The 21,701-nt window shown below is 36.2% G+C and overlaps 1 protein-coding gene across 5 annotated transcripts in view; it reads left to right on the forward strand.

Moving 5' to 3' along the window:
- The window catches only part of UBR1 (ubiquitin protein ligase E3 component n-recognin 1), a 60,492-nt gene that overhangs the window by 1,802 nt on the left and 36,989 nt on the right, over positions 1 to 21,701 (forward strand). For 2 of the 5 annotated variants that reach the window (XM_064424514.1, XM_064424515.1), the window contains exons 2-14: positions 9,685 to 9,941; positions 12,047 to 12,125; positions 13,395 to 13,505; positions 14,220 to 14,350; positions 15,337 to 15,475; positions 15,989 to 16,051; positions 16,353 to 16,476; positions 18,168 to 18,275; positions 18,703 to 18,791; positions 19,610 to 19,708; positions 20,370 to 20,527; positions 21,170 to 21,269; positions 21,544 to 21,672. In XM_064424514.1, the coding sequence (XP_064280584.1) occupies positions 9,685 to 9,941; positions 12,047 to 12,125; positions 13,395 to 13,505; positions 14,220 to 14,350; positions 15,337 to 15,475; positions 15,989 to 16,051; positions 16,353 to 16,476; positions 18,168 to 18,275; positions 18,703 to 18,791; positions 19,610 to 19,708; positions 20,370 to 20,527; positions 21,170 to 21,269; positions 21,544 to 21,672 (1,587 nt within the window). Of the gene's footprint in view, positions 1 to 3,215; positions 3,360 to 9,684; positions 9,942 to 12,046; positions 12,126 to 13,394; positions 13,506 to 14,219; positions 14,351 to 15,333; positions 15,476 to 15,988; positions 16,052 to 16,352; positions 16,477 to 18,167; positions 18,276 to 18,702; positions 18,792 to 19,609; positions 19,709 to 20,369; positions 20,528 to 21,169; positions 21,270 to 21,543; positions 21,673 to 21,701 lie in introns of those variants that run through there. The other 3 variants (XM_064424513.1, XM_064424516.1, XM_064424517.1) reach the window with 2 other exon arrangements.

Raw genomic sequence — 21,701 nt, forward strand, 5'->3', positions numbered from 1 at the left:
GACCCTTAGCTGCTCAAAGGTGATGCTGGTGCACTAAGTTGTCTTAATTTTTATGTGATTTCAGCCAATTGAAAGTGTCTGGACCAGAATTATCATTATTTCAAGGAAGGTAGTTGGCCATCTAGACCATGTTGCCTGCCATACATCCAAGCAAACTGTGGGGATTTTGACAGGGAGTAGGGGCTGAGGGTATGTTATAAAAAGGGAGAAGAAGAGCCTGAGATATGTACTTAGGTTGTGTCTGACAGCATTTGTGATGTCAGATAGCAAACCTGGCTATAGTGATGCTAGAGACAGCTGTAGTCTGGAAGCAGTACACCCAATTTATTGCTGTCCTAAAGATGGTACTAAGTAGGTAGAATATATCCTGCCTGACTTGTGTTTTCACTGTGCAGGGCTGTCCTGAAAGTCGCTGTGGTGCTAGAATTGGAGAGTTGTGAGTTCTTTCTTTGTGGAAAGAACTGGTTAAATAGGGTGAGCTTTGACCTCACTGAACTTGTTGTATTCTGTCTCAATGTCCGAGCAGTCAGACAGACTCTGGCTTCTCTGTTAGTTTCTGGCTTTGAGTGCCATTGGCTGCAGTGCAGCACCTCATCTGGCTGCAAACCCTTCCAGAGTGCTGGGTGCATGATGTAGGATTACCTGAATGATTCTGCAGGAGCCAGCCTGATTCTGGACTGGATGGTGATGACTCGGGTAATAAACTCTTCTGCACCCAGCCCAAGTCAGTGGTGTCTTCTCTGCACTTATCTGCAGCACTTCAGGTTGGATGACTGTGGTTGAAAATACTTAACTTGGTGTTTCACTGCATTAGTTGGAATTCAGGTCCTGTTTGTGCTTCTGCCTCTCTGTAGTGGCTGTATTGCTTCCTGAGCTGCCCTGGAGGAGAGTGGGCTGAATTTAATGCTAATTAAGTAGTTAACCCTGTCTACCAGACAGTAGTTTACTTTCTTTCCTTTCCCAGCAGCATCCACAGTTTACTTGGCTGGCTGATGGGCTGGACTTGGCTTGTCCAGTAGTTGGCTAGCAGGCATTGCTGGTGGCCTGACAAAAGCCTGCTTTGCAGGCTGGATCCAGCCCTTGGTTGGCTGTCCATTTGTATTCTAAACAAATTCCAGTTTGACTCCTGCCTGCTTTTGTGTCTGCTACCTGGAGCAGGGCTTTGATATTAAGCTATTTCGAGGATTTAAAATTTACACTGAATCTTCATATTTTCATGTATGTGTAGCTTCTCTGTATGTGTAACATTTGTGAAGAAAAGGGATTTTTGAAAAGGTTCTTTCTTTTGCCGTCAGTCAGAACTCCTAAAAAAAGCTGAGATGTAAGTGGTGTAGTGGTCTACAAGAAGGGAAAAGTTTATCTTACTAGGATATTTTCATTAAGACAGGCAAATTCCAAATTTCAGTTGTGTAATGTAAAGAGTGATACAGGCACTTGTGCATTTTAAGGTGTTTCAGATCTTTTGTGTCATTCAATGCTTTTACCTAGTCGAGAAAATGTATATGAGGAGTCCTCCTATCCAAAATGTGTTGTAATCAAGTAGGAATATGGAGGGGATGTTCATATTCGTGTGCAGGTTATTTCTTGAAATTAGTGAAATCTGAGTCAGGCCGCTTTTTTGGCGTTGCAGTGTCTTCTAAACTGAATTGAACTGCGTAGACCAGATGACATGTCCATATAATTTTACTCTGTTAAGTTAAATTTGTTTAAAACTTAGTTTTAGGTAAGCCATCAAATCCTTTGGTGTCACTAAGCCCTGAAATGCACACGGTCGAAGCTGCTGTATTTAGAACAGTCCAGCATATTGGCAGAACAGTGTTTACTGTACACTTGTGTCAGTGTCCAAGGAATGGAGTTGTTGCAGCAGGTAACTGGAGCATGGCCCAGGTCCTGTTTGCATCCCTGTATATTTACTGAAGTGCTTTCACATTGTTGTGGCATCTGGTAGCGCAGTGGTTTTTTTCTTCCCTGTCAGCTTTCATGTTTATTTATATTTATTGGTAATGTTTGTGGCTTTTTTTAGTGCAGGTCTGATTGTCAAGGTGTCTGTTATGTTTGCTCGAGTCCGCATAAAGTGCACAACGTGTGGTTGCTCTAGTCCAGTATGGTATTGCAGCTGTGAGAGGTATGTGGCTCCAGGAGAAAGCAGTGGATATTCCTGATAACATGTGACTGTTTCAGTGTCTCCTAGATGTCACAGCAGTAGAGAAGTTAGGGATACACAGGTTGAATTTGGTGTGTGAGGGAAAGTGTTTGAGGGATGCTGAGTGGTAAATACGGATAGAATCACCTGAATTTTTTTTAAACATTCCTTCACTGCAGAATTAGACTGTGTATAGTGGGTCTTAAAATTGAGGATAATTGGAAAATTAGGTAAGTGTGAATACACTGTAAGAGAATTTTAAAAAAAGCAGTTATGTTGTTTTCCACACCCTGCATACCGCATTCTTCCATTAATGGATTATTTCTTTGTAAATATTCACTGTAGTTGTGTGTTTTGAAGTGCAGCCTGGTGCTTGGTAAGATATTTAATGGATGTTGTGTTCCTTCAAATGTAGGAGACCACAGGATGGATGTTAAGGATCAAAGAAAGAACAAAAGCATTTTCTTTGTTTCTCTCAAAACAAAATAAAAATGATCTGTCAAATAAATAGTCAGAACTTAATATTCTGTGAGATTTTGAAATTGAATTTTATAAGTAACTCTGCAAAGATGATTTTGCTATTTTTATAGGAAGAATAACTTTTTCCCCAAAATAAGTATTTTGCACATTGTTTTGGTTTACTGTGTGGTACTAAATTTTTGCTTCCTCTAGTATTAATTGTATGTTGCTATCTACTAAATGGAGGTTTCACCAAAAAATTTGGAACATGACACCGTGATTAGATTGTGTGCCTCAAAGAGTTGAAAATTAGTTCCAGAATTCCTGACCATTTTGCTTGTTGAACCTGCTTGTAGTAGTATCCTGCTAATTTTGCAGTTTATTGAGGCTGGAGTGTCCACTTGGTAGGGATGTACAACTGAGATACCTGCAGCATGTTGGAGAGATCTACAGGCCCTGATTTGACTCCAGTTGTCTCCTTGGGCAGCAGATTGCCTTCAGGTGCTCACTCCCATGAGCTGCAGCTGTGCTCTGTGCTTTTGGAGGTGCCTGTGATTTAAAAGTGACCTGCAGTTTTTTCCAAGAAGTTGAGCAACTTGGGTCTGTGTGTTGTTTACCCTGAAGAAGACTTTAGTTTTAGCTGTCCAGCAGCTGAATCAGTAACAGATGGTGCTGGTGGTTACTTGTCCTTCTCTGGTGGTCCCAGTTTGCTGGGGTTCAGCTCAGCTGGTAGCCCTGGGTGGCTGCTGGAATCGAGGTAGGTTGTGCTCTAGACCAAGCTTCAGTAGTCTGGCTGGTTTTGAGTCTCATTCCAAGTGGGCAAACACCTGCATCATTAAAGCATATTTTGGCATGAATTGGCACCCTGCTTTGGCTCAGGGGCCAAAGTTAAATGACTGAAGAGATCAAAAAGTTCTTTTCTGTCTTCAGGTCAATGTTGATGTTTTGTTAGGACAATGTTAGACAGTCTTGAATGTTACCCACGTTGTGCCAAGGGAAAAAAACCCAAACTTTAGAAACCTAACTTCCTTCTTTTAGTGTGATTACTGATATCTAGAGCAGATTGGATATTAAAGTTTGGTTGTATGGTTTGGTTTTTTTAGCCATGTTATATAAAGGAGCTGACAGATGCATCAGAAAACAGATATTTTGTATTTGAGTTCTATACAGTAATTTCTACAGCTTAGATTCTCTACGAAAACTATTACGAATGTGACAAAACAAATAAAGTAGGTTTCCATTTTAACTCCTTGAAGTTAGAATTCATACTCCTAAAAAAATTGATTTAAGGCAGGGAAGAAGAAATACGTTAATTTCTAATATTTATTTTTGAAGCCTCTTCTTTCTGGAATATATATGTTTGAGGCTGAAATAGATTGCCTTGTCTTCATGGTTTTTTTACTAAAAATAATGCCTAGGTGTTCTGTGCTCTAGTTGGATCTTATTTTCAGTGCATTAGAAAAGTGGTAATTTTAAACCAAAATAATAAAAAGGAAAAATGGAGCCAAAATTTTGAAAGAGCCCTTATATGAAAATGTTAGTTCAAGAATCCTTTGAACTTTGCTTTTCAAAGAAATTTTAAGTATTCTGCCTACTTATCAAAGAACTTGTGCATATTTATCCTTTTCAAATGTCATATCTTTCCTCAATTAGTTAGACAATATCAGAATAAACATTTTCTGAGATGCTGTTCTGCTAATCTCTGTTTAATTTGTACTGTGCCTTAAAGGAAAGCTGCCTTTTGCATTTGGTATTTATGTTGAATGGCACCTGCTTGAAATCAGTATGCCCCCAGCATTTTAAATATTTACTTTTAAAAGCCTGCTTTTTCTAGCTGCTTGAACAGGCAGCGGGTATTGTCATCTTGTGCCTGACAGATTTTTGCTATGCATAACAAAGTATTTTACTAGTCCTTCTAACTGGAATGCTGGACCAGGTACAGGTTTTATTTCATGCTACTGGTAGTGTCTGTTCCTTCATAATTTTTTGTTTAATGTTCATAAATATTAATATTCCTTTTCACTGATTAGATTAATGTATAGATCTAAAAATAGTCTTGAAATTTAGGCAATCACTTTTGCGCTAAAAGATCAGCTTGTCAATCAGTGCAGTTAAAGTATGGCTGCTTTTTAGAATACTGCCTTGTGCAAGCTGTTAGTTTCAAAAGACTTCAGAGTTCCAAGAGAACTGTGCTTAGAAGGTAGATCAAAAATTGTCATGGAAGCAACAACTACTGAATTAGTGTACACAATAAACCTCTGCAATGATAAGGGAATTGTCATAGTGGCGAGAAATCTCATTTGGTGCTTGGTCTGCAGGTGAAAAGTGAATTGAGAGTGTTGTTAACTTTTTCCTCCTTTTTTTTCTTATACACTTCTTTCTCTCTTGTTCCTCTTATTATTAGTAGTATTCATAAATGGAATGTGTTTGCGAAAGACAAAATTTGGTATGGATATATTTGCTATATCAATGACGTATTTTGCATATTTTATAGCAGTATTTGTAGGCAAATAGAATTTCTCAACCTCTGACCTTTTTGGCATAATGCTTATTTAAAGGATTTGGAAAAAGCTACAAATTGTCCTTTTACGTGTAGGATACATCTGCATGTTTGGTTGAAATTGACATTTGGGAAAATCTGTGTGGTTACACATAGGAAGAAATATTAGTTTGATCCCACAGAGGAGGAGGTTTCCCATGCCATAGAAGAAATTGTTTCCTAATGGTTTGCTCTCAAGTGATATTGTGAAGCAGTTCTTCTGTCACAGTATTTTTCTGTGAAGAGTCAATAAAGATGACAAATTACTATTTTTGTTATACTGCACAAATCAAATGTGTTGGACAAAGTGGTTTCTGTGTCTGCTCTCTGACAATGCTGCTAACATTTGAGAAAAACAGCTTTGCAACTCCTCCTGCCTCCCTTTTTCTTCCTCTTTTATGAAGTTTGAGAATTATTCAAATCCTAAAAAAGGTGAATGTGACAGGAAGGTGTGATTGAAGAAGGCAAAGAGATGTGTCTGCAGCAGGTTAGAGATATAAAATATAAAAGCAGAAATAGGAGACAATGTGTATCTTTGACATGCACTGTTCACTAGTGTCAGGTTCTTGTGTCACCTTTGCCTGCTGTTTCCAGTACCTGTGGATGAATGGTGTGGATGTTACTTTTCCTCTGCAGGAAAGGTTGTGGTGTGCTGCTGCAATGAGAGCTCCCTTAGCTCATTGTGGTCCCTGTTTGTGGGGGTTTTATTTCAGGGTATGTGTATGTCCACAAGGGCCCATATGGTGACGTGGCTGTTTCTTGGAAAACTTTAATTAAAAGTGAGAAAATGACCAAGAAACCTATTGAAAGAACTCTACTAAGGTCACTAATACAAATATTTAAAAGCTGAGCAATTTCAGAATTCAGATTTTAGATAAAGCACTAATTTGCTTCAAATGTCAAGATGGTTCTTTTTTTTTAAATCAGTAATTTGAAGTTTGCAGTCCAAAAATATTTTCCAGTGGTATAGTGTCAGTTGAAGTAGAGTGTTCTCAGCCAGCTTCCTCTGTGCTTTCCTGTTAGCTTACAGTATGTGGGCCCCTGTGAGTGGGGTGTGAGTCCCTGGGGGGCTGTGGAGAGCTGACTGATAGTATTATTTTGGTTACATGTAACATTTCTTCCTTAATTGTGTTATTTCAGGGCTTCTGCCTCTTTCTCTAGCATTTCAAATTTACTCTTCAGTGGAATCAAATCTGGAAAATAACTTTTCTCTAGAGCTTACTAGTAGCAGAAATTAGAAGATTAATAGAGCTTGACAAAGAAACAATATTTTTCCTTTGGAAGCATTTGAATCGTATGTTTTTTTAATATCTGTAGCAATTGAGCACTTGACAGGTATGAGCTCAGGTGAGGGAGTGAGTGAGCAGAGGGAAAGTGGGACTTCTGAAACTATTGAGTTTCACTGTGTGGGCACAAGGGGACAAAGAGTCAAGTTGAATCAATGAAGGGTCAAGTTTAATCTAGGGGGTGTTTTATTTGGCAGATTTTGTATTGTTAAAAGTTTTGTATGTAATTTTATAATTTTGAACATAATATAGTAAAAAGATTTTGATGAAAGGAATAAAATGTTTCTCATAGGAGGCACAGAGGGTATGGGATAGGTCTGAAGTTTAGCCTGGTGCAGTTTTTAGAAATAAGAAAAATAATAGTCTTGTTTTTCTTGTGAGTATAATGGGTATTTCCTGGGTGATCTACAGACTGAGCATATATTTTAGTGCTCTTACCAGAAGGCAGACAGCCTGCTTGAGAAAGTTCTCTTGCTTCCCTTGTTCCCTCTTCTTTCCTACTTCCTGTCCTCTCTTCTTGGAACAACACTTAAATAGAATTAAAAGCTTTGCACAAGAATGCTTGAAATGCTTGTGAGTTTGACTGTGTGAGAACCCATTTTATACATCTGGCAGATTTTCAGGGAAGCTTAGCCCTGTGTTTCTTGGAGCTATGACGTGCTCTGGACCAACAACACAGAAGCTAAACTTGCACCATCTCCTGGGAACTTGGGTCATTGAGATAGAAGGGGACAGATTGGGATTCACTTGTGCTCTGTGAACAGAGCGTGCCACGGGGCCACATCCCACCCTCCTGCATTTAAAAAATACAGTGACCAAATTGGGAGGGGAATTTGATGAAGGCATGATGCAGTATAGGTAAGATAAAACAAAAACTAGATACAGGAGGAAACATGTTTAAGCAGAAACACTGAATTATGAAGTTTAATTATGATAAGAATAATTCACTTCCACTCATCTTAAATCAGGTGCATTAAAAAAATAAACACATGATCGAGTAATTCAGTTTTCAGCTACCTCTTAGAATTTAATGTCTTTCTCAGACCCATCAGCTGTGTGTGATATTTTTGTTTTTTCAGTGTTAACATGCAACTATCTGATAAATTTGGATTTAATTTCTAGTTCTTTTTTACAATTTAGTGTTATTATGCCCTGGGTAAGCATCACTTTTATTTAATAAAAACATTTCCAGGTAGTTGAAAAATTTAAATACGTTAATTAAAATAAAAATACAGCCATTAAATTAGTTTCCTTTTCTTTTTGTTCCTCAGATCTGAATATGTGTGTGTGTACATATATATGTACATATATACATATATATCTGATCTGGATATATATAAAATAAATACATACCTATATATCTGAACACATGTATGTATATGTATACAGATTACATATATATTACATATGTGTGTATGCTACAGCTTTTATGAGCAATACAGTAATTTCAGTGGTGCTTACTGCTCAGGTGAAATTCTGGAACAAAATCAGATTTATCTGTTAGCATTGGAATTAAAACAACTGGTTCCATTCACTTTTTGGGTGGGTCTTCATTTTCAGATAATAATGGATAGGTTTGAATGCTTTGTGGTTCAAGGAATCTGATTTGACTGATCAAGCTGCTGCACTTACAAAATAAGAATATTCTAATGTGGTTGTGGGCGAATGTGCTGTTCTGCTTGACCACATTATGCATGGCTTATCTTTTCCATCAGCTTCTGCCATGCATTTTCACCATGATAAATGAGGTAATGGGCTACCTAAGGGTAATGCTGAGGAAGATTAATGGCCAAAAAAATAAAGGATTGAGGATTTTTTGGTTTTCACGTAAAAAGTTAAATAATCTAGTTCTTTGAACCTACTTTCAAAGGTCTGAACCTTTTGGTGGTTGCTTTGCTCGTTCCCTACTTGCTGGTCTGGAGAAAATACCCTTTAGAGCTTCATGAAGTTACATATGTATTTTTTTTCTTGCACTCATCTTCAATCTTTTGTGCAGTTTTGGGCCTCACAGTGTAAGAGGGATGCAAACCTATTGGAGAGCATCCAGAGGAGGGCAGCAAGGATGGCAAAGGCCTAGAAGGGGAAGCTGTGTGGAGAGCAGCTGGGGTCACTTGGTCTGTTCACCTGGAGGAGACTGAGGGGAGACCTCACTGCAGTCTGCAGCTTCCTTGTGAGGGGAGGAGGAGGGACAGGCACTGATCTCATCTCTCGGGTTACAGTGATGAAACCTGGGGGAACAGCTTGGGATTGCGTCAGGAGAGATTTGGGTTGGATATTAGGAAAAGGTTTTTCCTCCAAAGGATGGTTGGGCACTGGAACAGGCTTCCTGGAGAAGTGGTTTGGCTCCAGTCTTGCCAGAGTTCAAGAAGCATTTGGACAATGCTCTTAGGCACATGGTATGGTTCTTGGGGCTGTCCTGTTCGGGACTTAAAGATCCTTGTGAGTCTGTTCCAACGTAGGATATTCTACAATACATGAATTTTAACCAAGGTTGTGTTTGAAAGGATGTTGTCTTTAAGAGCTTTGTCTGATTTGCAATGGGAAAAAACAAAAGTTATTTGTAAATCATGGGAATAATATGAAAGAAAGAATATTCAGACTTGAAAGACAGAAATAGGACAATTGGAGAGATCTGTTTGGAGAAGTAAAGAAATTGAAAGTGAAGTTATGGACTAAGAACCTCAAGTCAAAACAACTACTTTCATTAATTATCTTACAAAAATAAAATTGCATTTTAGTCTGGTTTCCCAATGACAATAAGTTTGTATGATCATTTGGGCTTCTTTCTTGCTCAGCAGCTATTGACCTCTGATCAGTTCAACAAGGCTTTCAGAAGACCATTAAGTTGGTACATGTTTTGTGACTATCAGCAGGCAAAGGAATGAATCCCAAACTTTTCCCAGCTGTGGCAATTCTTTCCATTTGTCAGAGGCTGAACAGACATGAAACTTCATGTATTGGCTGGCCTGTGGGGAAGAGTGTAGTTGAAAATTAATTAATACATGGGTTTCTCTACAGTAACATTGCACTTGCCAGCTCTTGCTTTAGAGTGTTTTAGTAGAAGACTTCAAAGAAATAGAGGTGGTGGAAAATAGCAGAGAAATCATTGGAAATCTGTGGTTTCTTGGATTTTATTGATCAAAGAACTGACCTCTGATGTAGGAAAGAATTCTGAATTCACAGTAGAAGTGTGTAATCCTATTTTCTTTATATTTACCTATTTGTTTGTTTATCTCTGGGTGTATTTTTTGTTGCAGTGGTGTGATGAAAGATTCGACTTCCAAGCTACATTTTTACAGTGCTTGGCAAAACATGTGCCAAATATTTACTCAGCTGAAATGGACCCCTTGGTGGAGAAACAAGAAGAAATGGTCCAGGCAGCAATATTATACCCCCTGGAATGTTATTTGTTTGGGGAGGACCCAGATATATTCCTGGAGAAACTACAGCAAAGTGGAACCTCCCAGCTGTGTGGAAAGGTGTTCAAAGGAGGGGAGACAACATACTCTTGCAGGTGAGGATGATGGTGTGTTGTCATCAGTGTTCCCATCTGAGATCATGCAGCAAAGTGCTTTAGTAAAATCAGTTGTGCTCCTAACTAGTCATTGCTTATGTCAAGGTACTTCTTTGTTTAACTGATGCTGGCATTTGTTCCCCATTTCAGTCCACTTTAGAGTGAGGAAAATTGCATATGGAAAGAAGGGTCTGGCAGAGAAATAGGGAAGGAAATGCCAAGGTTACTAAAAGTACTGAAAGCTATTGGTTAAAAGTGTTAGATAGTAGGGTATGAATATGGAGTCTGTACCTGAATTGAAAGGGTGAGTACTGTCTCTCTCAAAGTCTGAAACAGAATCCAGCATTTCTGAGTATCATCAGTCCTTTGCTTTGGCAATAGCTGTGTGACCAATGGTAATTTTTCACCTTTTTTTCTCATCCTGCAGTATATTAAAGGTAGCAGCTCATTGATTTGATAGAATTAATTTTATTAATTCCTATTAATACAAATACATTGAGTGTCATGAATAAAATGTATATATATTAAAAAGCTAGCAGTTTTTGTGGTGAATGTAAAGTATGCAACAGTTCCTGCAATTGATAAGCATTAATATTATGTTATTGCCATAGTTTATTCTAATTTTCAGTTTATTTTTAAAGCTTAGAAAATGTAATTAGAAATACTAAGAGAATATTATTAATGATGAAAAGCATTATCAGTTCAAGATCCATCCCTTAGAATTTAGGAAGTGTCAAAATAAAAGCTCTCTATAAACTTTCTTTATGAATTTCACTGTACAGTTTTAATCAGTCACATACTCTTCAGCCCTTTCTAGGAATCAGCTAGTGTTGTGTATGAAAGGAGAATGGTCTTTGAAGAAGTCCTGCTGTGTGTACTAGCAAGTATAGTGAGTGGGACAGCTGTATGAAGGAAAAAGCAGGACAAGGCAGTTTAGTGCTGCTACAACAAGAATAATTTTCTTCCTGCCTCTCCAGAGTTCATATATGGTAGCAGGCAAAAAGACAAAGCTAAATGTCTGAGTCAGTCTTTTCCTTATTTTTTTGAGTTGCAGTCTTGCAAAAATGTGGTGGTATTTATACAAGGTACTGTATTGTACTGCTGCAGCTGAAGGTAGGTATCTGTTTGCTTTAGGCTTCTAAAATGCTAAAAATGAAAGGTATTCTGCAGTTCCAAAATCTGAAGTCTGCAGTTTGAAAGTCTGAATGTCTTGAATTTCAGATCTAGCAGGTACTTCTGTCTTTTTACTTTGATTCATCTTTCAGTAGATTTATGGTAATAAATGAATGTTAGTGAAGTATTAAATGATTGTAATGATTATTATAATCTGAAGGTTTGGAAGGAAACTATTTCTGTAATCAGAATTACCATGGTATTTTAGTTGTAAAAGAGGCTTGAACTAAATGTTGAACAATGGTATAGAGTAAAAAATTTGATATGTTGCCATTTAGCATGTGTCATCCATATTTTGCATAGAATAAAACTGCATTTAAAGAAAAAAGCATATTTTAAGGAAAAAGGCAATGTATAAAAGTATGTATGTCAAACATAGCATAAAATGGAATTAGATTGCCTATGAGTGTAATTTCCTTTTTTCAGATTGTTTAAATGCATGAGTGAAACTTTAAATACAAGTTATATTTCAAAGTATGCATTCCTAGCATATTGAGTAAGGAATTCTTTTCAGATTTTAACTTCTGTTTTAAAAGTTAGAAACATAATCTAGTACAAGTGTAGCAAAAGTTTGATGAGTAAACTGACAACTGATCTTGGAAACAATAAAAAAGGTTAATTCGGAGTCCTCACTGGTTTTCCTAGCTGCATATTCTTAGCAAAACCAGAAAAAGTTTTGCTAAGCAAATTTTGAAAGTGGAAATTGAGCATGTTTTTGACAGAGTCTTATGTAAGAAATTTGAGTACATGGTTCAAACTTAACAAGACTGGTTACTCCATGTGACAGAAATATGATAAAAGTCAATGTTTTTATAATATGAATATGTTGTTAATCTCAATTTTTCTTTTTTTTTGGAGTAACATATTCTTTTGTGCATGAAAATTTCTGGTGTTTGTTTTAGAAAGTTTTCCACTTACCATTTGTGTTGCAGAGATTGTGCAGTTGATCCGACTTGTGTGCTCTGTATTGACTGCTTCCAGAACAGCATTCACAAGAACCATCGGTACAAGGTAGGAAAATCTTATTTTAAGAAATGGTACTTGTAGCTTTAGAGAAGTTCTTTTGAGGCTATAATAAGCTGCACATAAACCATTAGTAATTTTACTTAATCTCTCTCTTGTGTTTCTAGCTATGTAAAGTTTCTTCTAAGAACAGCAACTTGCTAGTTGAAGAAACAAAAGAGAAAGGAGTGTTTATTAATGCCTGCAGCATTATTCTCTTTGGCAATTTCATGGAAGTGTAGGTCAGAGCAAAGAGCTGTGACTGAAAATGACAGTTGTGTCATAAGTTCTGTTGGGGTATATAAAAAAGGTGAAAACCCAGGGAAAACAGACAGTAATGATTACAGAGCACACTGGAACCACAGCTGGGCTGAGAAGCTGTTGTAATTTCTGTGTTTTTCAGTAAATTTTTCAGGCAGAATATTCGCTATGGAAATAAGTAGCTAGATGGGAGCAGTTTGTAGCATTTTTGTCTAAAGAATACAGAATATGCTCTTTATAGATTGAAAGAATAATTTATGTTGCAAGAGACCTAAGGAGGTCACCCAGTCCAGCCTCCTGCTCAAAGTATGTCTAATTAGCTCCGGTTATTTTAAAATGTTTCAGGTAAATAACAGATTTTTGAATGTGTTTTTATTGGGTCAGAGTTTTTTTTTTTAAATTATTACGAGATTGGGGATTTGGAGGAAGCTAATGATAATTGTTTTTGCCTGAGTTTTGTCTGAACTTTTTGCCAAAATGGAGGCTCAGAATTTGTACTCTTCTGAAAGTACAGTGCAAAGTTAAAGTTATAAAAATGTATTTAGATGCTGATTGTGTCATCTGTTCTTTGGTTAGAAGTACTACTAAATGTCTGTTTAATATGCACATTGTTTTCTTTATATTCTTTTCTAATTTGGTTAAGTAATTTTAAAGAAGGCATTAAAACGCTTTGCTCTCATTTTGTGAATAAACCCAGAAATATTTTGCCATTTATGAAACACTCATCAGTCATAGACTTTTTCACTTATTTTCAAGTTAAATTTAGTTAGGACTTGCATACCTTTCTGTAGCAGCAGCTCTCTTTATTTTCTGCTCAAAAAGTTTATCTTTTACCTCCCTTCTCCTCTGATAAGTTTCCTTTGATCTAAAAAAAGCTGTGGTTAGTCCATTGGCTATCCAGTGACTCTGTTTTTAAGTAGATGTTTATATTTGTATTTGATTGAAATAATTCACATTGCTTTTTTCCTCTTGCTTTTTATGGGCATATTTCATGACTGAAATACATGGTTTTTCCAGATGCATAGCTCCACTGGAGGTGGATTTTGTGACTGTGGGGATACAGAGGCATGGAAGGCTGGACCGCTGTGTACTAAACATGAGCCTGGAGCATTAAGTTCTCCAAAAGAAGTAAGAATCTTGCTTAAAGTGAAATTAAAAAACCTGTAAATGTTACCTTCTTATTTTAAAAAGTGCTTATTCCTGTATTTGAATGTATTTGTATTGTATAACTCATGTAATAGGTTCAGTCAAGTGGAATGGAGATTTCCCTGGTCAAGGTGTTTGGAATCAAACATGTATATTAGACATCCTTTGGGTTTTTTTTTTTCTTTTTGTTTGGAGACAGTTTAATTTCCTTCACTTTTTTATCCTAATTTTTGAAGAAAGTTAATGGATTTCACAGATAAAAATGGTTGAAGCTGCAATAAGGAGTAATTTGTTTACCAGTTGGAGCTTGTTGCTTGCTTGCAAACTTTTAATATCTGTGGGAATGCAAAAAGCTGTTAAACAGCTTTTTTGAATGCAAGTTTAAAAAAAAAGTGAAGCAAACACATTTGATGAGGCCTTTCATAGTCTAGGCCTAGATTATACATGGATGTGTAAAGAAAGGTATATGAAACTGTTGGAATACCTGGAATACCACTGAGAGCCCTTGGGATGAAATAACTTTGAAAAGAAGAAATTAGGTGAGGTTAAATTGCTTGAAATTTATGTACCTATAATTTACAGCATACGTATACATATTATAGTATAATTTCCTATTATATTAATTAGGTACTCTTTCAACCCCCTTTTAATTTCTTTAGATTCTTTTCTGTAATAATATTATCTCATGTTTTACAGAATTCTGAATGTCAGTTGAATGAAGAAATTATGGAGCATTCTAGGAGAGTGTTTCCCTCTGTGATAAAATACATTGTAGATATGCTTATCTGGGAGGAGGAGAAGGAACTGCCTGAGGAGCTCACCATTAGGTAGGGAGTATTTCCAACTTTCTTTTCAATCCATTAGCTACTTGGATGATAATTTTTCCTGGGATAGTCTCATGCAGACATTAGTGCTGAAATCCCTGTAAGCAGCGCTGTGGCATATTTGACCTAGAGTTATGTAGAGAAAAGCTTTTGATACTCCATGGGAAAAGCGGTGTGTGACTGTCCTCCATCAGTCACTGAAGGGAAGCGCTCCCTGCAGTGACTGATCTGCAGTGAAATGGCAGGTTTGGAAATGTGGGAATAGAGAGTCTCACCAAGTGCCATTGGCTGTCTTGGGAGACACTGATGGGGGCTAAGGGCAGGGGAGCAGAACTGAGCTGGAAGATTTTCAAACAAGCTTTCCACAGTGCTTGAGAGAAAGATGTGGACAAGCCTTTTAGCAAGGTCTGTTGCAACAGGACAAGGACTAATGGTTTAAACTCAAGGAGGATAGATGTAGAATAAATACAAGAAGGAATTTTTTTTACAATGAGGGCAGTGAAATAGTGGAACTGGTTGCTCAGAGGGTTGGTGGATGCACCATCCCTGGAAACTTTCAAAGTCACGTTGGATGGGGCTCTGAGCAACCTGGACTAGTTGAAGATGTCCCTGCTCATTGCAAGGGAGCTGGAGTAGATGAACTTTAAAGGTCCCCTCCAACTCAAACCATTCCATGATTCTGTGAAAATGGCAAAAGGCTGTGTATCACATAAAAAAACAAATGGGTTCATAAAACAGCAGAGAAAGGAAATTATAAGAGAATATCAAATAACTTCAAAACTTCTCTTTTGTACTTGATATATAATTTCTATAGCTTTTTTCTGGTGTGGATGGTGGGGGATGTCATTAGCATGAAGAATATGTTTGATTTACTTGAAAACTTTCTTTTTATTTTATTTGGCATTCTTCTCAAGCTGTCAATTAAGCTGTATTTGATAGGACACTATTTACAATTTTATTTGTATGATATGTTGCCTTTTTCCCAGCAGAGAGAAGGTAGACAGCTACTACTGTGTCCTTTTCAATGATGAGCACCATTCTTATGATCATGTTATCTACAGCCTGCAAAGGGCACTTGGCTGTGAGCTTGGTGAAGCCCAGTTGCATACGACTGCCATAGATAAAGAGGTTAGTGCATTTGGGATATCAGAGTCACCTTCTAACAGTCACTTGGTTATAGAATCCTTGTTTCTGGTTGCTGGAGCTTGAGGAAAGAAAGGCACATGGCTGAGCAAGTCTTAGTCAACACTTGTTTTTCAGGTGCAAAGAACTTGTTTAGGAAGCACATATCTCTGGTTATACTGTGCTATTTCATGTACTTTGTGTCAGGAGGAAAGTTGATACAGTTTGTATTGGAATTATTCTGCAGAAATCTTTCATCTGTTTTAATGTGTACATGAATTTTCCTTATTTGATAATAAGATATCCAGACTTTACTTGGTCGTTGTGTTGTTAATTTGGATAACATTTTTCCTACAGACAATTATGTTAATTTTTATTTGCTTTTTGGTGTTTAATAGCACTGTGAGTGATGTTTGGCCCTGTTTTTTCTATTCTGTATAAAAAACATAGCAAGGATCGGACTTGAGATGTTTTGGGTTTGCTTTATATTGGTCTCATGCTCACTGTTTTCTTAAACAGGGTCGTAGAGCTGTTAAGGCAGGACATTATGCCTCTTGTCAGGAAGCAAAGGAAGAAATTAAGGTAACTTGCTAAAGACATTTTGAGAAGAAATCACCCCATACAACCTAATTAGTATTAACACTAAGCACTTATTTGTCTGCCATGCAGTCTTTAGCTTAGTGCCTCCATGGTTTTATAATTTGCCTGTGAACTTTTTGGAACTGAATTTACAGCACCACATTTGAGATGGATAGATATCTTCAGAAACAAATCATCAAAGTGTTTTCTTTGTTTTGCTTGGGAGAGATGGTGGGGAGTGAAAATAAATAATGAAATTAATGTTATTTTATTTTATATGTACTAATATTTACCCGATTCCTAGAGGCATTCTGAAAATGTTTCTCAACGGCCTCTTCACGTGGAGGTTCTGCATGCTGATGTTATGGCACACCAGAAGTTTGCCTTGCGCCTTGGTTCTTGGCTGAACAAACTCATGAGCTATTCAAGTAAGTATTGCTGGGTTTTGTTACAATAATGCCATGCCAGAATTTGAATGAATTAAGTAGTGTTATATATTATATTCCCTTAATTAAAATAGTTTGATATTCTTTCTAATTAGAAAATTAATAGTGCAGTAGCATGGGTGATGACATCTGTTAGCAAGGTTATGAATAGCAGTACTTTTCTGTTCCTTCTTGTTGAAATAAATGTGTTAGTGCTCCATCAGGGAAACAATCTCCAAGTTTTATTATTCTCACTTTAAGCATCACACACACTCAGTGTGTGACTCCTTTATTTAAAAGCTTCATTTTATTTAAAAGCCACAGAGCATCTCTGTCAGTGAAAACATCCATCCTCTGCTTGCATCAATATCTGCTTCAGATTTGATAGCTTAGAAAATGTCAATAAAACAAGCACATTAAAATCTTAAATAAAAAATTTTTCCAGTAGTGGAAAGTCTATTTGAAGCTTTCAAACATTGTGCTGGTGTTTGATGATGCTGATGGCTTTAAAGATTTTTTGAATCAATGTACTTTTGATTTGTTACTGTTTTTTTCATACTTGAGTCTTGCCACACTAAAGCCATTATAAAATTTCTCCACACAGTACAAATTAAGCTCTACTCACTTCTTATCATACTTCTTGATAGGTAAATCTGGTGGTCTGCTTTATCCCCTTTGAAAGCTTTAATGAAGTGAATTTTTTCTAAGTTTTTCTGAATGCTTGCTTGAAATACATCGATCAGAACTGTACTTTTTTTGTAATTCTTTACAGTGTTTTACAAGTTTTGGTGTTCTGTTCTATTCAAGTTTGTATTTATTTTGCCAACAGTATTTTCTTACTGTTCTGATTTCTTCAGGCAGTTCTTTCAGTTGGTACAAATTTTTTTAAGGTGGATTATTTCAAAGTTTCTAGTGAAAGTTGGATGTTTATCCAGGTTAACAGATACTTTTACGTTTTAAGAGTCTTTAAGTACAAAGGTTGAAGTCAAACATTCCTGTCCTTCTGGATTATATGCACAGAAGCTTTATGAGCCTAATGTTTAATTCAGCTGGAACCTCTGTGTAGTCTCGTGGTTCCTGTTATTTTCATGGTTTTGTTTCAAGTGGTAGATCATGGATCAAGAAACATTTAGTAATGTTTATTTCCAGGTTGTCAGGAATTTGATTCGTGACTCTTCACTTTTCCTTTTCAAATTAATAACATAAGGGCTCATTTTGGAATGTTAAAAACCTGAGTTTGACTGCGATATGTTGATCCCCAAAACTGCTTCAAGTACTGTGTCTACTGATCGGTGCAAGAAAATAGAAAAGAATTTCTGAAATTCTACAAAAGACTGACTTTCAAGGCCTGAAGCAGTGACCAGCAGAAACTTGCCTAGCCCTGAGCATTTCTGTGCTGGCATAGTAAAGGCTTCTTATGGATCTGCTTTGCAAAGCTGTCTAAATAATTTCCATTTTAAAATACTGTTCTGCATCACAGGATTTATTAAATTATATAGACAAGAATAATAGGAAGAAATTAGTGAGGCAAAGGGTATGTGGAAGTATATTCATTGAGAAAAAATGTTAAAAGTAATTCTTACTTAAGTGCCTTCTTTTTTTTTAAGTAATAGAATTCTGTAATTCTAATTTTCTTGTCATATAATTTAATTATTGAAATGTTCTTGTACAAATGAGGAGTTTCGTCCCTACAGGTGATTTTCGCCAGATATTTTGTCAAATATGTCTCAAGGAAGAAGCTGGATCTGAAAAGCCCTGCTTTATAAGCAAGTTGATGCTATGGGATGCAAGGCTTCATAAAGGTTTGTTTATCCATGTTGCTATAAATTAAAGATTTATCAAATTAATTTTTCATGTGTGTAACACATAGATAAGTGCTATGCGTGTAGAATTGCAGTTCTTCATGGTTTATTACAGTTTTTATACAGCCTTAATTTTTACAGTTGAGCTAATTTATATTTGGCATATGTATTTGCCACCTCAATTTATTCTGCTTTATGTATCTTGAAAAATATTTTTACAAAATGTGACTTGATTACTTGATGCTTTAAATACATACCAATAAATGTCAAAAACTCCCAAAAAATTAATAAATGTGTTCTTATGCTTCATAACCATTTCAAGACTTTTAATGATTTCTAATTATATTTTAGTAATTGGTTCCTGTTTTTCCACAAAAAGCTGCATCTTAGTACAACAAATGACATGCATTATATTGGCTCTTTGCAGGGGCGAGGAAGGTTCTTCATGAACTTATCTTCAGTAGTTTTTTCATGGAAATGGAATACAAAAAGCTTTTTGCTGTTGAATTTGTGAAGGTAAATGGTTTAGATTTTATGCTGTGAATTTGTACTAGCTTTATGAAATTTCCCCCCAAACTGAAAATTGTTTCAATATAAATAATGAATTTTAAACAAGCAGAACTTCAATAACAGGCTCAGCCTTTATTGGAGTGCAGTTAATTAATTCCCATGTCACTGGTTTGTTCCTTAGACTCATGTAGGGATATGCTTGTTTGAATGCCATATTGTTATTATTCTGTGTATCTTTTGAAATGCCAGATGAACTGCAACTGAAATTGGCCTTTCTTTTTGAAAATTTGAGACAATAATTAAGAAATATGCAAAACATAAGACAAAGTGCTTTTTGTTTTAGGGTGAGACTTTTTAATTCTAATAAAGATGATTGGTACTTTTTTGATTTTCTCTGGACTAAAACAAAGACTTGCATTACCTATTGTACTTGTCTTTTAGAGACAGCTGCTGAACAAATATCCATGCAGTTCACTGCAGGAGGAAGACTTGTTTTTTAAGAATTTCATGTCTTTATTTTTTTTTCTTCAGATATTTAATTTTTTTTCAGATACTTAATTTTTTTTCAAGGGAAGATCGGTTGTAAGAGAAAATAATTCTCGTTCTAGTCTGACAAATTAGTTAAATTTGTGATTATCTTCAGTATTAAGGCAGTGGGGGCCATAATGACTTGCTTTGGTGCATTGAGGATATTGTGCTGTTTTTGTTAGAACTGCTTCTATTAGGTGGGAGAGACAGACTGAGATGTAATTCTTGTGAATAAAAAAAAAGGTAAAAGTTTTGGTTAACATTTCTTTAATGTCCCCAATGCTCTCTTTTTGTAGTATTACAAGGCACTGCAAAAGGAATACATCAGTGATGATCACGACAGAGTTCTCTCTGTGACAGCACTCTCAGTTCAGATGTTCACTGTGCCTACTCTGGTATGTAGAGCCTGGCTCTGCTGGAGGTGTAAAATGTTTGAGAACTGCCAGCAGTGGCATCTTTGCAGATTGTTGTATTTGGCAGGGAGTCTTTATGCATTGCTGAGTTGAATATGAATGAGTTTGAGATTTGTGAAGGCCAGTATGAAAGCAGGAGCTTGAGTTGATGTGAGAATTCATTAGAGAACATAGAGGGAATGCAAATAAGTATAAGTTCCCGGCACATTGTACTCTGTTCATTTACTGCTCACATTTACCTGTCTATATGACTTTAAAAACAGGACAAGGGGATAAAAAATTATTAAATGTCTTCTTGTGGGGGTGAAATATGGGGAGGAAGTATATCTATAAATTTTAAAGGTTATATATTTCTTGGCTGAAGTACTGATGTGAAAATTACTTTGTACATGATATTTCTAGCATATCCATTATATAGATGCTGTCAGAATTGAAGAAACGTACGTAGTTGTTGTTGAACAGACTTTGTATTTCATAGCATTTGTCATCCTCCACAGTAAATACTGTGGGAGTTTTTTTATCTTGGGTTCTTTGCAAATGCTTAAAGGAATTTTTAATCAGAATTATTTGATTCAAAGGAAACATATTTTGATGATAACATTAACAAAAACAGGAGGAAAAAAACTTCACTTGGTTCTTGCAGGCCCGACATCTTATTGAAGAGCAGAATGTAATCACCACCATTACAGAGACACTCCTAGAAGTGCTTCCAGAGTACCTAGACAAAAATGACAAGTTCAACTTCCAAGGCTACAGTCAGGACAAACTGAACCGGGTATATTCAGTAATATATGACCTCAGGTAAGTGTAAGGCTGAGAAGCTAGAGCAGCTTGAAAATATTACTAATATCATGAAGTGTTTCAATTAAGAGTCTGATGATAAACCTTTAAAATCAAATCCAAACTCCTCAAAAATCATGCATGATATAATTGTTTTCTTTTTCAATGGAAACTTAAAATTTAAAAATACCAAAATAACATTCTATGAAACATTTTTTGATTTTCAGTTATCTAACTGTATATAATATTTACATTAATAAACAAAGTGTATATACTGTCAGACAATATGGGAAATTTGTCTCCCATTTGCTGTTGTTCTGAGAAAGCTGTATAATCCTTATCTGCATAGGGTTTTCTACTTTTACTGGTACCAAATTGCTCTAATAAACTGAGTAATGTTTGTTACTCCATTCATTACATCCCAAATACCTTGGAATTAAAAAAAAAAAACTGTTAATTTCCAGTGATGGAGTCACACCAAGGTATTAGCAGTTCTAGTATTTGGGGAAATTTTCTGAGTACTTTAAGATGGGGAGGGTGATGTAATTAGATTATGTAATTGATGTTATTAAAAAAAATTGAAAACAATTGTATTTCAAGAACACTTGAAATACAAGCATAAGAGAAGTCTGAGCAAAGTATGATAATTTTTTTTGGGGACAGGTATATCTTAGTCAGCAAACCTACAGTATGGACAGACCGTCTGAGGGAGCGTTTTTTGGAAGGATTTGTTTCTTTCCTAAGGATTCTAACTTGCATGCAGGTACAATACATTTAAATAATTTCTTTCTAATATTCTGTTCTAAAGAGATTACAGCTTTTCTTTTTTCCGATAATATTATAATGGATGTAAACATGCAATTACAGTGTTAAATTCTTCAGTCCCTATTTTGGGTGGGTTAAGAAGACATGTTTTTACAAGTAATACTCATCAGATTTAGTTACATATGTTTTACCTTTTGACTGTGGAATTTTTTGTTGTGTTAAGCCTGTGATCACTGATTTAGACAGAGTATTTTGTGGGATTTCCATTTCAGGGAATGGAGGAGATAAAAAGACAGATTGGTCAGCACATTGAGGTGGACCCTGACTGGGAAGCAGCTATTGCCATACAGATGCAGCTCAAGAACATTCTTTTGATGTTCCAGGAGTGGTGTGCCTGTGATGTAAGTATATCAATTTTGCATGCATGTGT

Source organism: Passer domesticus, chromosome 6 (assembly GCF_036417665.1).
Source record: "Passer domesticus isolate bPasDom1 chromosome 6, bPasDom1.hap1, whole genome shotgun sequence".
NCBI classification, from domain to species: Eukaryota; Metazoa; Chordata; class Aves; order Passeriformes; family Passeridae; genus Passer; species Passer domesticus.